We start from the raw sequence: 16,058 nt of genomic DNA, 5'->3' as shown, positions 1-16,058 counted from the left end.
AAAAGAATCATATGTAAACCCTCTTGCTATTACAATGGGAAGAATATATAGTACACCAGTGTCTGGTCCGATGTGATCCAAGCAACGGACATGAGAAATCAAGATGGCAGCAAAACATCAAGCCTTCTCAGCCAAACCGAGTGAAGCAACATGTGGATCATATCATAAGGTTGAGCTGGTCGATGAATCATGAAATGCCTGTGCACCTCTGTCACCCTCTTTTGCAGTTTCAAATACCTTTTGGGGGAAATTCCTTTCAAAATTGTCTTGATTTCTGGTATTTTTTCTGATGGAATGTACACGGAGAACTTGGTCCAATCAAGAACATCACTAAAGGGCAATGCGTAGTAGTCAGAAATGAGGACAGGGACACACCCCACAGAAATTGCTGTGACCACCCTTGCACTTGCCACTTCATACCCACTTGGGCACAAGCAAAACTTGCTCTTCCCCATTAACTTGAAGTAATTTTTCTTCTTGTCAAGGTACTCATGCACTTGCACTTCGTTGTCTTTGTCTTTCCAATGCTCGAGCAAGATATGCCTTATGTTGCCGTGAGCACCGCCAGCGAAGAAGGCGAGGATGGAACGCTTATCAGGGCTTGTACTCTGTGGGGTTGGACCAAGTTTTCCATAGGGTATGTTGATTTCTGGAATTGAGACATCTCTTCGGGGCTTAAACCCTTCCGAGGTATTGGCATTGCATAAAACTCTTATGAACTTGTCGTAGAGCTTAGGGTCTGCTTCTGAAATGTCCGGTGCCTGAAATTTTAAACTAACCACTAGTCAGGATGAGTGATCAATTGTGCATTTAAATAGTCATTCGAATTATAGAAGACAAAACAAAACCATTTAGGGCATGTGCATCATTGACCACTTTGTCGATTATCTCTCTTACGTGCAACGTGTAAAGATGTTGCAAATAGTTTTATTCAAAAGCTTGGAAACTAAACTAATAATGAAAGATAGAAGAGAAGAGATATAAAAGGAGGCATACCCAATCATGGCAAGAAACTAAGAAATGGTCAGCACCTTGGCTTCTATTCCAGTAAGGGTATCTTTCAGATATAATGCCAATATAATCCAAAACCACCCTTTGTAGCTGATCACGGGAATAAGTGACAAGAGGCTTGTAAAGAGTGTTCACGATGTTGACCACACTGATAGGTATGAGGAACAGGTTGGCCTCATCAGGATGACGAGCCATGAAGCGGCTCTTCCCGCTCTCCATCTCGTCGATGAACTGCCCCTCGATGCCGTAGATGTTGTTCAACGGCCCGCCGTGGACCAAGGGAGGCTCTCCTTCCCTGTAAATCCACACCTTCAATCTTTTCTCCATCTCTACGTGGCTCCTGATCCATCATCATACATAACCAAAATTTATTTATTTATTTATTTCGGTAAATAACGTATTTGTGCTTGCTGACCCAAATTCAAGCATGTCACATATTAATAAAGGTGCACAAATTTTAGTGCTACAAAATTCAAAACCTGCATGGTATGAAATCAAAGTAATGCGTAAAGGTTAGGCTTAGTAATTTGAATCCAATTAATTAATGATATGAATTGAGTAGAGAATAATCGACAAGGATGAAATTAGCGGAAGCCAAATTAAGGTTAAAAAGCTTGTCCCTTGGCATTCTCTCAAGGTTAAAATTTCTCGATATATAAACTCTACTCTAGCAATTACTATACGTACATTATGCTGAATCATTAAGGACAACAGAAATGGTAAATTAGAAAGATTTCATTGAATTGGAACAAAAATTGGTAAACGCTGATTTTAGAAGATTTTAATTCCATATATGCATTAACCATAAATCAAGAATTTTATTTGAAAATTTATGGAAAGTTTGAAGGTGCAAATTTTTTTCGTGACAACTCGCATTATGGATTCCATTCCGATCAAATGTTGTAGCACTCTATTTGCTTTTGCTATGATACCACTTGAACGTTGTGTTAAGGTGACACACTACACCCTTATAGTGTAGTGATACAATATTTTTCGATTATATTGTTTGTGTGTGTCATTTCTAATCACCATGTTATAAGTTAGCATTTTTGTATTCGTAGTAAATCAATTAATATTAAATGACCAGATTTTGTTTAATATAGACATTAAATTTCCCATTAGCATCTCAGTCGGGAAAGTCATCAAAAGTCAAAACCCGGAAGAAAAAAATAATTGGATTCAAAAGAAAAACCTCTGTTTAGACAGAGAAAGAAACTGACAGAAATGAAGGAAAACATATATGTGAAACTTAACTGATGAAAAGAATGTGCATTTCTGTAGATGGATCCTGTTGGAATGAACCCTTGATCATCATTTCCCTTGGAATGATTCTTTGCCTGAACTGCTTTACGAATCGCATCTCGTGCTCTAGCCAAATCTGCTTCAATTCTCTCCAAATTACTCATTTTCTACTCAGACATGAAACAAAATAATAAAATCGATCACATATACATATTCAAAATAAAAAATACATGTATTCATGGCATAAACGAAACATTTACACACTTACTTTTTTAGGTTTTTCCACCCCTTTAATGAGACTACTAGTGTCATTCGCCGTCAATGAGTATGACGTCGATAACAATGTTGGTGACGGTGATAGTGGTGGTGATGGTGGCGATGAAATGGGTGGCGGGGTGTCATGGATGGTTTTTATGTGGGAAATAGGAGTAGGATATGAGAAAATAATATTGGTAATGCTGGTTTGGTATAATGGAGATAAATAAAAGAGAAAAAAACAAAAGAGAAACAGAACGGGTAGAGTTACAGTCACAGTTTGCATAGCAGAGCCAAATTCTGCCATGGCTTTTGCTTTCCTTCTCACTTGTTTGAAGGAGGAGGAGAGAGGAGAAAGAACATTGTATTTGGTATATTGGGGGGGTGATAAATATGAAATCAAAGCACACGTAAAGCTCTAAAGTCACAATTTGGTGAGTATTTGTCGTCACAAACCAATGTACATGTAATGTATGTGTGGGACCCTCCTACCTACGGGCTACGGTTATGGTATGCAAAATTTGGAACGTCGAGGCTGGTGATATATGGTAATAATTTAATTCAAATCTTGGCAAATCAATGGTAGAAGAAGGAGAATCTGGATATTTAATACATTGAGATATTGGGTTTAAGGAGAAAGGACGAGGATAAGAGTGATTACTCTTTTCGCACATGGATGGAAGTTGAGATATTATAATGGAAAAAAGGAATCAGTGGCCAACTCATTACTCATGAGTCATGCCTTCACAAGAAACAGATTGGTTGAATATGTATGTAACCTATACAATTATTTTGTGTAAGTTATTTGCCTTTTCTGTTTTTATATAGACTGCATTAATTCATCATCAGTGTGTAACTGCATCAACTTTAATTGGTTGTATGAGGCAGATTATGGAGTTGGAGAGGGGACAACAACAGGATCCAAAATAAGACTTGATTATAGAGTTGCAAGTCATCCTATTGGCCACATTTTTATTGTTGGCCACATTTTACATCATACTAAAAAGGGAAGGAGACATGAAACTTGATTATGTTTCGAGTTTAAAATTAAGTCGTCTCAACCACACTGAATGAAGCACCATATGAATCACGTCAAATGACTTAGATGGTCTGTTTAGCACAAAATGCCGATGAACTCTTGACACCCTCTTTTGCATTTTCAGATATTTTTCATATGGAATTGATTCTAGGATGGTCTTAATTTCTGGTATCCTAGCGACAGGAATTTGTACTGAAAATTGGCTCCAATCGAGGACATCGCCGAAGGGTAATGTATAATTGTCGGAAATTAAAACCGGCACACACCCTGCATAAAATGCCTCCACCACTCTTGGGCTTGCCACTTCAAACCCACTTGGGCATAAACAATACTTGCTCTGACCCATTAATTTGGTGTAGTTTAGGCCCTTGGGAAGCTTCTCATGGACCTGAACTTCATCGTCTTTGCCCTTCCAATAATCGAGCAGCATGGGTCGAATGGGTCCGTGAACCCGACCCGCAAAGAATGCTAGAATTGGGCGGTTGTTTGGAGCCTGACCCAAAGAGGGTGGGCCAAGCCTTCCATAGGGCAAGTAAATTTCAGGAAGCGAGACATCTCTCTTGGGTTGGAATCCTTCGGAGGTGTTGGCATTGCAAAGCACTCTAATAAAATTCGTGAAAAGCTCAGGCTTCCCAACTGAAACTTCCGGTGCCTGAATTATGAAATATTATACTTGTTTTAGAAGTATGAAATTTTGAATATTCAAGTCAAACAAGTACGTTCCCTTAACATTTAATTTGGTTTTTGTTATCTTTTCCGAAAGAAAAAAAAGAAAAAAAGAAAGACAATTGATGGGAACTATAATACATACCCAATCGTGACATGAAGCCATGAAATGGTCAGCACCATTGCTTCTGTTCCAGTAGGGATATTTATTTGCCACCACCCCAATGTAGTCCATCACAACCCGTTGCAGGCGATCGCGATAGTAGTCTTGTTTTCGGGTGATAGGCATGTAAACATAGTGAACAATATTGGCCACGCTGACGGGCAGGAAAAATGTGTGCGCCTCATCAGGATGTGTAGCCCTAAAGGGGCTCTCCTCCCTCTCTATTTCATCAATGAATTGTCCCTCAATGCCATATATGTTGTTCACTGGACCAAAATGCACCAGCGGTTGCTCTCCTTCCTTGTAGCTCCACACCTTGAACCTCTTCACCATCTCTATGTGGCTCCTGCAGCAAGCACATCACAATTATTTAAGCCCTTAATTTTATAAGAAAACTAGCCTACGTACTTAATTATATAGAAGCTTAAAACTCAACTGGTGAAAAGCATATGGGTTTTTGTAAATGGTTCCTCTTGGGACAAAAGTCTCTGTTTTCTCCGATGTGTAGTTTTTAAACCGAATTGCTTCAAGGATCGCTGCTCGTGCTTTGGCCAAATCTTCTTCAATTTTCTCCAAACTAGTCCTACCCTGGTGACGAGATTAAATACACTAAAAGCTAGTATTAGTCAACTGCATTAATTTACCAAAACAATTACCAAAAGCTTCTACGTACATATGAAGAAACTAACTAGCTCTAGTATTGCTTACGTTGGTAGCACTAGCCTTGTGTCTCCTTTGATACATGGAGTTTGTGAGAATTAATTCATCCAGAGAAACGTGGGGCGGGGTTGTGTGGTTGGTCTTTGTTAGATTGAAAGGTGTAGTGGTATTGAAAGAGGAAACAAAAGGAATATTGAGATGGTTTTCAGTAAACGGTAAGGGTGAAAAGGTTAGAAGGAAGAAAAGAAGAAAAAACAAAGTAATTAGCGAAAAAGTGTGGAGCAGCGGAATAAAGCTGAAGTCATGGCTTCACTTCTGGTCTTTAATTCACCATTTCCTTAAGATAAGAGGTGAGGATAAGTCTATGACTCGGTGAGGAAGAAGATGGATGATCATCTGGGCTTATTTAAGGACCTGCAGAGCTGCATTTTTTGACACGGAAAAAGAATTACTTCTTAGCGCTTGAGGTGGAAAAAAAATCGATCGTCTATCGCATTGATGTTAATGCAAAATAATTGAACATGGAAGATGCTACAGATATCGATATATATATATATATTAGTATTCCTAAAAATTTGATGATGAGTATCTTGCAAGTTATCAGAGGAATTATTAGCATTTTGCCATACATATGAGATATGACACCTCATTCGGAGGAAAAATCGTGGCCATGTAAATTGTAATGAATAGAAAGTAAACCCTTTGTCTAAGGCTCGGGGCTCATAATATATTTGACAAAGTAAATCTCTTGGTCTTAAACTGAGGGAGAGTAGCTAGTCATCCAATTCTATGGTGAAGTTTTGTAGCATATATGGCCCTTGGGAATCGACCAAACTCTAATCCCGAAGGTATATTAATATACCTCAGAGTTAGTCAAATTCATTCATTTATCAGCTTTGAGCTTTGTACGTGAGGGCAATACCAATGTATATATATGAGGTCGAAGTGAATTTCTTGGATCACAAACTTCTTGAAGCTGCTGCTTTTTGATTGAACTGAAAGTAATATGCTGTTAAAAGTCCAACCATTTGGCCTCACAGAGAGAGAGAGAGAGAGAGAGAGATGAATATAATATCTGTAATCTAAATCTAATGGTTTACCTTGGAAACTGCAGAATACATAATGAGGGTGCTGGGTTTATACATAACCTACATATTCATGCATAGTCATACAGGTGATGATGTTGACTTAAGCCGATTATTTGACTATAATATACAGCTGATGATCAGTGGACTTAAAAGCCGATTAATTAAACTGTAACTTGACCTCGAAGATAATAACTCAAATGAGAAATGAGGTTGGTTTTATTTATGTACTCAAATCCTGTTTTTGCTTTTAATATGGCGTTTGAGAGGGGACAATAATAACAAAATTAATAGCTTCTGAGCCTAGCTAGCTAGCTTGTGGCTTATTGGTTATTGGTTTGGTGCAAACATGTTACATCCAAGCAATACTATAGACTGAGATAAAAAGAAGGGGTAATAGATTACAAGAGCTGATGTTTATGAATTATGATCATGTATAGTGTCAAGCTTAGAGTTTAATCGTCTCAACCATACAGAGTGAAGCACCATGTGAATCACGTCAAATGGCTGAGACGGCCTATTCAGCACAAAATGCCTCTTAACTTTAGACACCCTCTTCTGCATCCTCAAATATTTTTCATAGGGAATTCCCTGTAAGATTGTCTTAATTTCTGGTATCTTAGCAGCAGGAATTTGTATTGAAAATTGGCTCCAATTAAGGACATCACTGAAGGGCAATGTATAATTGTCAGAAATTAAAACCGGCACACACCCTGCATAAAATGCCTCCACCACTCTTGGGCTTGCCACTTCAAACCCACTAGGACACAAGCAATACTTGCTCTGTCCCATTAGTTTGGTGTAGTTTTGGTCTAAGGGAAGCTTCTCATGGACTTGAACTTCATCATCTTTGTCCTTCCAATTATCCAGCAAGATAGGTCGAATGGATCCATGGACTCTGCCTGCAAAGAAGGCTAGAATTGGACGGTTGTTTGGGGGCTGACCGAAATATGGGGGGCCAAGCTTTCTAGAGGGCACATAAATTTCAGGTAATGGGACATCTCTTCTTGGCTGGAATCCTTCAGAGGTGTTAGCGTTGCAAAGAACTCTAATAAAGTTCTTGAAAAGCTCAGGCTGCCCTACTGAAATCTCGGGTCCCTGAATGATGAAATAGTTATTTGAAAACAAGACATTTCTGATCAATTCAAACAAAAGATTTGTTTTCTTTTTTGAAGGCTAGAAATGAAGCAATTAACTAACATACCCAATCGTGACATGAAGCCATAAAATGGTCAGCACCATGGCTTCTGTTCCAGTAGGGATATTTCCGTGCCACAACGCCAATGTAGTCCACCACAATCCGTTGCAGACGATCACGATAATAGTCTTGTTTTCGGGTGATAGGCAAGTAAACATATTCAACAATGTTGGCTACACTGACGGGCAGGAAAAATGTGTGTGCTTGATCAGGATGTGTAGCCCTGAAGGGGCTCTCCTCCCTCTCTATTTCATCTATGAAATGCCCTTCAATGCCGTATATGTTCGTCATTGGACCAATATGTACTAATGGTAGCTCTCCTTCCTTGTACGACCAAACCTTGAACATCTTCCTCATCTCTATGTGACTCCTGATCAGTGACAATATCACAATTTTTATCACCAAAACAATCATTTATAAGGAAACCTCTTGATCATGAAATGAAAATGCTGATTTGTTTTTCCAATATATAATAATTAGTTAGCAATACTCAACTGGTGAAAAGCATAAGGGTTTTTGTAAATGCTCCCTCTTGGGACAAAAGTCTCTGTTCTCTCTGATTTATAGTTCCTGGACTGAATTGCTTCACGAATCGCTGCTCGAGCTTGGGCTAAATCTTCTTCAATTCTCTCCAAACTAGTCTTATTCTGATCACACAACACCAAAAAGTTGGATGAGTTAAACTTAAAAATGAACTTACCAAAAACAATTAATTTGCCAAGCTTAGTTTAATTGCTCATTTTGGTGCCATCCACATGCACTAACCTTGTGTCCACTCCTCCTTCGATACATGGACTTTGTGAGTAACCCATCTAAAGAAACGTGCGGTGGGGCTGTGTAGTTGCTCTCTTTCAGATTGAAAAAAGCAGTGAAAGAGGAAATGAGGGGAATATTGAGTTGGTTTCCAGAGAAAGGTGAAAAACTTAGGAAGAAGAAAAGAAGAAACAACAACGTAACTAACAAAAAAGCTAGAGTGGGGAAGCGGAAGGCTCCTGCAGTAGAAGTCATGGCAACTAATTTATCACTTTTCTACTTGTATATGAATCTACGCAAAACCTTTCACTATATTTTTTTGGGTTGCACTAAGACACAAGGAAAAGACGGAACAAACAAAGCCAAAGACGGTCCATAAGAAAAAGAAAGAAAGAGAAGAGGGCTTATGACAGAGAAATGTAGCTATATAGCAGCTTTTAGAGAGCAAATCCTTGCAGAATCCAGAGAAGTATAGCCCAAGGTAAGACAAAGAGATGTGTCCAATTAGCATTCACTCAGGCCGATTAGTACAAACTTTTACATTTAGCTTCCTACGTATTAAATCTAAGCAGAGATCGATGTGTCTATAAGAATTAACAAGTGATCATTGAGAGAGGGAGAGTTGGTGACTGGGTATGATCATCTGGGCAGGGCATATGCAAATAATAATATTTAATTTATGTATGTATAGGAATAGGAAAAATAGGATCATGTTTTGCCATAAAAATAAAATCATTAAAAGAAGGCTTTTAGCAGCTTTACCTGGGAAATGCATGCTTGTTATAAAATAATTGACTTGGAAAATGTTGTGCCCGCCTTTACGTGTAACGAAATAAAAGTGACAACAGATGAGATTGCATATAGCTCTCACTAATCCAGTAGTTAATTAATCTCACTAAACTCTGGACCCAAAGGTATAATATCGAGTTAGCTATAGTCATACTCATCGGTTTATTATTTTTAATTAATTTCTTTTGTATTATATAACTCATGCTATAATTGATCCCAATATATCAGGAAGTGAATTTCTTGGATCACAATTTAATTGGTTCTCGAGGCTGCTGCCTTTTGATTGCATTCAAAGTAATGTGCTGTTAAAGGTCCAACCAGATCGATCGATCAATGCTCTGAAAAACATATAAAAATATAGAATCCAACAGATACCTTGGAAGCTGTTAGATTCATATGCATACCAGGACTATGTTTATTAGGTATAACTGCTCATCCACTGAATATATTTTCACATAGGAATAGATTACCTTAAGCTCATAAATTAAAGTATGAAGACTGCTAATAACTAAGCCGATTAATCTCTTCTTTTTAATTCTGATATGTGCTAGAAATAATCGTTCACGTGCATGTGAGTGATTGTTGATGAAGCTTTCGTTAACAACTGACAGCCATCCACACATGCACATCGGTTAATATCAAAACTTGATTTGTTTGGGCGTCATAGTAACTTTGGTCAATGTATAAAACTATCACAATGACATTGGTAATTGATAAATGATTTGCATCTTGTTTGGGCGTCTATTCTATATAGAATCGTGCTTAGGGAGAATTGTGTTCCTATCGCCATCTCATGCAAGATGCATGTTGTAACTGAACCCTTGTATGAGAATCATGTCATATTTCCTAACTGAAGGCAATTCCGCAGCTTCATGCTCTGCTCCTCAATACACACACACACATGTATAGTTATTTTTGTATCCAGATGTCCGTACGTTATTTTCGTGCAGTGCTATTATAAACAGGCAGAAAAGCAAAGGATAGTACAAAATACATGGCATCCGCATGATAATAACATCCGATTTCCGCATAGGAGAATTTCTATATATACATATATATATATATTATATATATATATTCTAAATGTTGTCTTCCTGTTACCATTTTATAATCATTAAACAAATAATAATTAAATATTGTTCATACAATTGCGATAATTTTTTTAATAAATAAATAAAATAATAGAAAACAAATTTGAACCTATTTTCCTTATCCTGGAATTCTTCTAAAAACAAATATAAAATGACAGCCTCTAATTCTCTTCCGAGGCCAAGCCCTCTCTTACTCATTACAAAATCAACAATAATAATCCCCCTACCCGTCAATATAAATAAAGCACAGGCTCAAGCTGATCAACCTACCGCAAAAAAATTATCAGAAAAGAAAAATGAAGCTTTTGCTCAGTTATATCACGTAGTGTTGTTATTGTCACAGCCAAAGGTGTTTCGCCAGTCTAGCATTACAAGAATGGCAGCATAATGCGCCAAGGCACCCAACACCACCAAAACATGAAAAATCTGATGGCTGTGCCCTGCTATGTCAAACCATCCGGGCCTCCATCTCTCTGGAATCCGAGTGATATAAAATCCAGTCCCTGTCAAATAGAAAAATGCCATGGCAGCCTCATAAACCAGAGTGACGTTGCGCCGCGGGTTCCCCCAGTTAACAATGCTGGCATGGACTGCAGGCACTATCCCAAACAACCCCATGGATGCAAACAGCAAGGCTCGAAACGTGCGAAATTTGCCACTCGAAAGCTTGGGAGAGAGCAGTGTTATGATGGTGAAAACGCCCATGATTGTGATGCCACCAAGGTAGATGAATTGCCAGCGCGGGTCACATTGGAAGATGTAGTAAATTGGAGGGAAAAATGAGGTGATGATCATCATGGTGATGCCGGCATAATCGATGCGCAGCAGCAGGAGGTTCAAGGGGTGAGAGTGACATGAAAAGAGGTGACAAATGCTGCTCGAGAGAAGGCAGAACATAGAGCCTCCTAGGAACACATAAAAAGGCCAATATACGACGCCCCCCATTTCATGACCAGCTGCTGCAACTTCCATTTCCTGAGATGGCATTTGCTTCAAATCAATAAGATTTGTTGTGATGATCCCCTGCTAATTAAATTTCTAGTATTAATATGAGAAGGGTTATTAATAATATTACAACTTAGAATAAGTTGAGGTTAATTACCGAAATGAAATTACGGGAAACATTTGTAACTGCACTAATAGGTGTGGACCTGCATCAAACATATACAATAGCTAACTGAGGGAGGGTTTAATGAATTTCCTATAGCTAGCAACATCTGCTTTGCTCGTATAGAAATTTGCAGCTTTGAAATTAAAATGGATGGAATGTTATGGTTGCAAATTGCAATTAATTAATGAAAATGGAAGTAGCTAGTAAACTATCTATAATTAACAGAAAATAATAATGATTTCATCCAGGAAAATAAATATTTCAAATTAGCTAAATCTCTATATATAATTTTAAGAGTCAGTATTCTATATGTGATTCTAATAAAATCTGATATCAGATACGAATAAAAAATTCAAATTTCCCCACACAAAAATAAATAGAAAGGGCCTCAACAAACCTGGCAAAAAAGCCGAGGAGATCCGCTACCTGAGGCACTCGCAACAAATTCGCCATAGTCAAACCCAAAAACAGAACAAATCCAATCAAATGCCTGCAAATAATAATAAGAAAATAAAGAACAATTCAAAGAAACTAAAGAAGAAAACCCATCAACCAAAATCCAAAATCATCAAAGAATTAAAAGCGAATTAAAGAAATGAATCAATCAAACTGAACAAACTAATTTGAAATAATGTTAAGGAAATTACGTACGTCCAAACGTTGAGAGTTTCGTTATGCCAACGGAAAACGCTAAAGAGAGCTTGAGGGAGAGGCCAATTGGCTCTGTAGTAATTGAGTATGAACTCATTGTCTTTCATGTACTCCGGCAACTCCCAATACGACATCAAGCTGTACCGTTTGGGTTTGGCCTTGTTTCTCGTCTTCTTCTTCTTCTTCTTCTTCTTATTCATGTTGTTGTCGGTGACATGATTATGAGAAACATTAAAATAATTATTATCAACTGATGCCGAGGAGGAGGAGGTTTGATGATCCATTGTTGTTGTTGGTTTTCTCTTCTTGGCAAGAGCACCTCCTTCCATGGGACTCATTGTCCTCCGTACAAAATATTCACAAGGGGTGTGGAGGGAGAGCCTTCGCTTCAGAGAGAGAGAGAGAGATGAAGATTGATTGGGTTGGGTTGGGTTTATAGATACATAGATAGAGGGAAGGAGACAGAGTTTATGGTTGAAGGAGGAGAAGGGATATGGGATAATAGGGGCGGGGCTATTTAGTGCAGTTGGAGGTTGTACAACTGCACCAACCAACCAACCACAACATTAATAACATATATATATATATATATGGATTTTAAAAAAGAAAGAGCACCCTCCTTCCTTCCTTGCCATCATTTTCATTTTGTTGGAGCTATATATCTTATAGCGTAGAGCGTATAGCACTGGTTGGTTGGTTGAGCTCCGTACCTAAATTGTTTTAAAGTTAATATGGATCATCACGTACGTCTTTCCTTTCCCTTTGGCCCCTCCCTCCCTCCCTGGTTGGGGAAGAGTCTCTTCTCTATAACATTATCAAGATCATCAGTATTAATTGGTTAATTATATTTTCATTACGACCGGCCAACCCCAACCCAACTGTGATGTGATGTGATCATTCATTTTATTTTTGAATAATGGAAAACCCACTTTTCATAATGCATGGCTTTCGAAGCATTTGCCATTGCATGCATGCATTGATTCATCTCAATATTCCATTGGTTTTTTTAATTTATGCAACAATTACCTCCATACTTCCTTAACTGTGGATGGATTGTCAATTATACATTTATGTAAGTTCCAAGGAATATATTAATATTTGAAATATTTTACTATTTTTACAGAGACTTAAATCCCCATAAGATGTCGTGGGGTTATCACAGTGGTTGTCTTGTGGTCCTTCCTCTTCCTCCTTGCTTGGCACCCATGATCGATGCTCCAGAGTTTCTTTCCTCCAAATGTAATGGAAAAAAAATTCCCATAAGATAATATTGGTTAGCCAACTATTTCTCAAAATATCAGCTTGAGTAGAATGTTCTAATTAGTTTGGATTTTCCTTTTGTAAGGCTTTCTGTTGGGAAAAGAATTCTAATTTTCAGACTTTTTTTTTTTTTTGGTCTGAAATTTTCAGACTTAGATTTATTGTTAATATTTTCCTCTAGGGTCTAGGTGGCATTTAGCAACCACTAATGTACCAATCCTCTGTTTGAGAGGAGACACAGGTGGCCTACTATTGGAATGCTTCTTTTTTTAAAATTAATTTATTATATATTTATTTAGAACAAGCAGAATTTCATTAAGAAAGGAGTAATTACAAAAGATGTACAAGAAGATTACACCTCAGATGGAGGTTCTTGCATACAATAAATCAGGAAAAATAAATCCAGCAAGACAATGACTAATAACTATTACAAATTCAAGCTCATCTCACTCAGAGTTGACAGATAAAGGATCAAGAAAATCTTTTTCAGCACCAGTGCTACGTAGAAACCATGAGAACAACTTATTCTGCATGAACAGGGAACCAAAAGCATCAAAAGTGAAAGGACCTTACCGCTCAACATCTACTTGGCTAAAGAAGGCCATAGCACCTCCAGCATCCCACATGATCTCACATCATCCAGTATGAAATATTCATCAAGATCTAGCAACTCTGCCTCCTCAGCAAAAAGGATTTTAAAAGCTCGTCTTGGGAATAACCAAAACTCAGCGCAAAACTGAGGAGAAGCAAAACCCAACATAAAATTGAGGAGGAAAATCTCTTTACAAGATGACGGAGAAGAAAGTCGCCCGATTTATTAACCAAATGGATTGGTTCAAGTGGAAAATCAATAGAACCAAAGGAGGTTGTAGAGAAGAGAGACTAAGAAGAAAGGAGAAGAATGGAGAAGCAGGGAGAAGGGTCGAGAAGGTAGTCGATTACTATTGGACTGCTTGTTAGTTAATCATTCATTGCCCTCAACTCACTTTAGACCATCTCCAACCATGTTGGGCTAAACTCAAATTTCTACCCTCCAAAATACAACTATTCATGTATTTTCAGGACTCAAATTTTTTTTTTCTCCAACCTTGCAGACTCATAATTTGAGTCTGCAACTTTATTAAATTGTTTAAGAATGATTAACCCCTATTTTTTTTTCTGGTTAAATTTTCTTGACATTATTTTTGTTTCAATACTCGTGATTTAATTTTCTAAACATTTTAACCTAAAAAAATTAAAATTCCAAAACATAATAGAATTTCACTTAAAAATAAAAACAAGTACAACACCATACGTATGCCCGGAATGTAGAATGAAAAATTATAACAAAGGGAGAAAGGAAAAAAATGATTTTTGGTGGATTATTTACCAAATGAATGGCTATTTATAGAGTTCGGAATAAATTGACTTAGATTAATTATAAATATTAATTTGACCGTTGGATTTAAATTTGAGCCGTTGGATGTGAAATTTTACTGTTGAGATTGCCTAAAATGAATCTGAATCGTTGATTATCCAATATGTTGGAATTTTTCAAAAAAAAAAACATAACAAAACATACAAAAAATAGCCGTTGCTTTTCAATAAACTAGAGGGAATCTTCATTCCCACTTGCCAGCAACACAGCCCACGTGATGGGCTTCTCACATCATGCAATAAAAAAATATTTATTAAAGCAGAATTGGGCCCCACAAATTTATCAGTCCAGGCAGAATTCTGGGTGGAATTCCAGTCCAATTTTGAGGCATCTCAAATTTTCACCTCCCAAAATACATGGGTTGGAGATGGTTTTTGGAGACTAAACTCAAAATTTGAGTTTCCACCACAAGAGTTGGAGATGGTCTTAAAAGCAAAATTTATCCTATTTCTTATTGAATTCTTACACTAGATTAAGAAGAAGAAAATAATTTGAATCCAACGTTTTACACCTCCATCTCACCCACTGGCGGATCCACAGAGGAGCAAAGAGGTGCAGCTACACCTCTCCTGAAACTTCCTGGGGATGTCAGAATTTGCCCCTTCGTTATTGCCCACCAATTGTTCGACTAAATGCCTCAAAGACGTTGTTTTGTTTGATGCTGTGTGAGACTCTAAATATTTACCTTAGATTGTTGGGCTCGATCTCACGAGTATGTAGGAGAAAACGGTTCATCAATCGGAGCTCCACAACCAAAGTTATGAATTTTTGAAGTTTTTCTAGAATTAAAGTTAGAGTTGCAGAGGCTCTTCGAGGAAGAAGAAAGACTCTGCTTCTCACTTTTGATTTTTTTTTAAATGGTCCAATAGCAAGCTGACACATGTCCATTTCTAATTGGCCTAACTTAAAAAATTCATTAAAAACTCATATGTGTGCCAAAAAATTCACAAAAAATTACCCAGAACTTTTAATCACGTGTACTTTTATCTCTGACCTCCAAATCACATGTGCTTTTGGTTAGATTAATTGGTATTAATTTTGGTTAGATTAATTGGTATTGACTTTTGTTAGATTAATTAAGTAATTGACATGGATTTTGTTCATATTTGATATGAATTTTGGTAAACTAATTGTGTCACTGACATGGATTTTGTTCATATTAATTGATATTCCATACAGACTGTAATCAATTAGTAATACACGTAAAATTCTTATTTGTTTTAATTACGAATAACATTAGTATTGTTAAAATTCTAAGGGCATTTGGTTGTCTAAATTAATTTTTGAATTTTTAGCCTTTTTTTTTAACACACTACATGGATATTAGACTTGAACCTTGGACCTTGCTCGAGTCCTTTGCGATTTTTAGTCTTTTAAATCTTGCACCTCCTCTGAAAAATTCCTGGATCCGTCACTGATCTCACCTCACCTTCAAAATCCAACTCCCATGATCACGTTCCTAATTTGTAGTTTAAAAAAATATATATATATAAATAATTATAAATGTATTATGGAAATTCGGTTTATATCGTTCCAATTTATCGAATCTCTAGGAAAGGGACCAAAAGAAAATTTTGGTTTATATTGTTGTTTAGACTTTAATTTCCTTTTCTTATGATGTGACCATGGTGCTTGTCTTTATTCTCGATCGGGAATAGCTGCGAGTT

The 16,058-nt window shown here is 37.2% G+C and overlaps 4 protein-coding genes across 5 annotated transcripts; all 4 read right to left on the bottom strand.

The window, feature by feature from the left end:
* Positions 1-32: 32 nt before the first annotated feature.
* LOC103341125 (putative glycosyltransferase At5g20260) lies at positions 33-1,351 on the bottom strand. Its single transcript, XM_008244604.2, has 2 exons — positions 997-1,351; positions 33-761 (listed from the first exon to the last, which is right to left on the bottom strand). The coding sequence occupies exons 1-2, from the start codon at positions 1,336-1,338 to the stop codon at positions 99-101; spliced, it is 1,005 nt and encodes a 334-aa protein (XP_008242826.2). The 5' UTR covers positions 1,339-1,351; the 3' UTR covers positions 33-98.
* A 2,185-nt stretch (positions 1,352-3,536) lies between these two features.
* Positions 3,537-4,722, bottom strand: LOC103341166 (putative glycosyltransferase At3g42180). The gene is made up of 2 exons (XM_008244646.3): positions 4,359-4,722; positions 3,537-4,199 (listed from the first exon to the last, which is right to left on the bottom strand). Exons 1-2 carry the CDS (start codon positions 4,707-4,709, stop codon positions 3,537-3,539), a joined length of 1,014 nt encoding a protein of 337 aa, XP_008242868.2. The 5' UTR covers positions 4,710-4,722.
* A 1,756-nt stretch (positions 4,723-6,478) lies between these two features.
* On the bottom strand, positions 6,479-8,811 carry LOC103341167 (putative glycosyltransferase At3g42180). Its single transcript, XM_016796090.2, has 4 exons — positions 8,085-8,811; positions 7,815-7,966; positions 7,326-7,689; positions 6,479-7,219 (listed from the first exon to the last, which is right to left on the bottom strand). Exons 1-4 carry the CDS (start codon positions 8,325-8,327, stop codon positions 6,539-6,541), a joined length of 1,440 nt encoding a protein of 479 aa, XP_016651576.2. The 5' UTR covers positions 8,328-8,811; the 3' UTR covers positions 6,479-6,538.
* A 1,198-nt stretch (positions 8,812-10,009) lies between these two features.
* On the bottom strand, positions 10,010-12,248 carry HHP1 (heptahelical transmembrane protein1). Of its 2 annotated transcripts, none has more exons than XM_016795980.2 (4): positions 11,715-12,248; positions 11,461-11,553; positions 11,055-11,103; positions 10,010-10,927 (listed from the first exon to the last, which is right to left on the bottom strand). In XM_016795980.2, exons 1-4 carry the CDS (start codon positions 12,050-12,052, stop codon positions 10,271-10,273), a joined length of 1,137 nt encoding a protein of 378 aa, XP_016651466.2. In that variant the 5' UTR covers positions 12,053-12,248; the 3' UTR covers positions 10,010-10,270. The 2 variants fall into 2 exon arrangements, with proteins under 2 accessions (XP_016651466.2, XP_008242828.2); XM_008244606.3 differs by having other exon boundaries at positions 10,010-10,975; positions 11,715-12,246.
* Positions 12,249-16,058: the final 3,810 nt, after the last annotated feature.

The sequence above is a fragment of the Prunus mume genome, linkage group LG8 (genome assembly GCF_029339155.1).
Source record: "Prunus mume cultivar Tortuosa linkage group LG8, ASM2933915v1, whole genome shotgun sequence".
NCBI classification, from domain to species: Eukaryota; Viridiplantae; Streptophyta; class Magnoliopsida; order Rosales; family Rosaceae; genus Prunus; species Prunus mume.
Note: the sequence above shows the minus strand (reverse complement) of the source record. Positions and strands in the feature narration are given on the sequence as shown.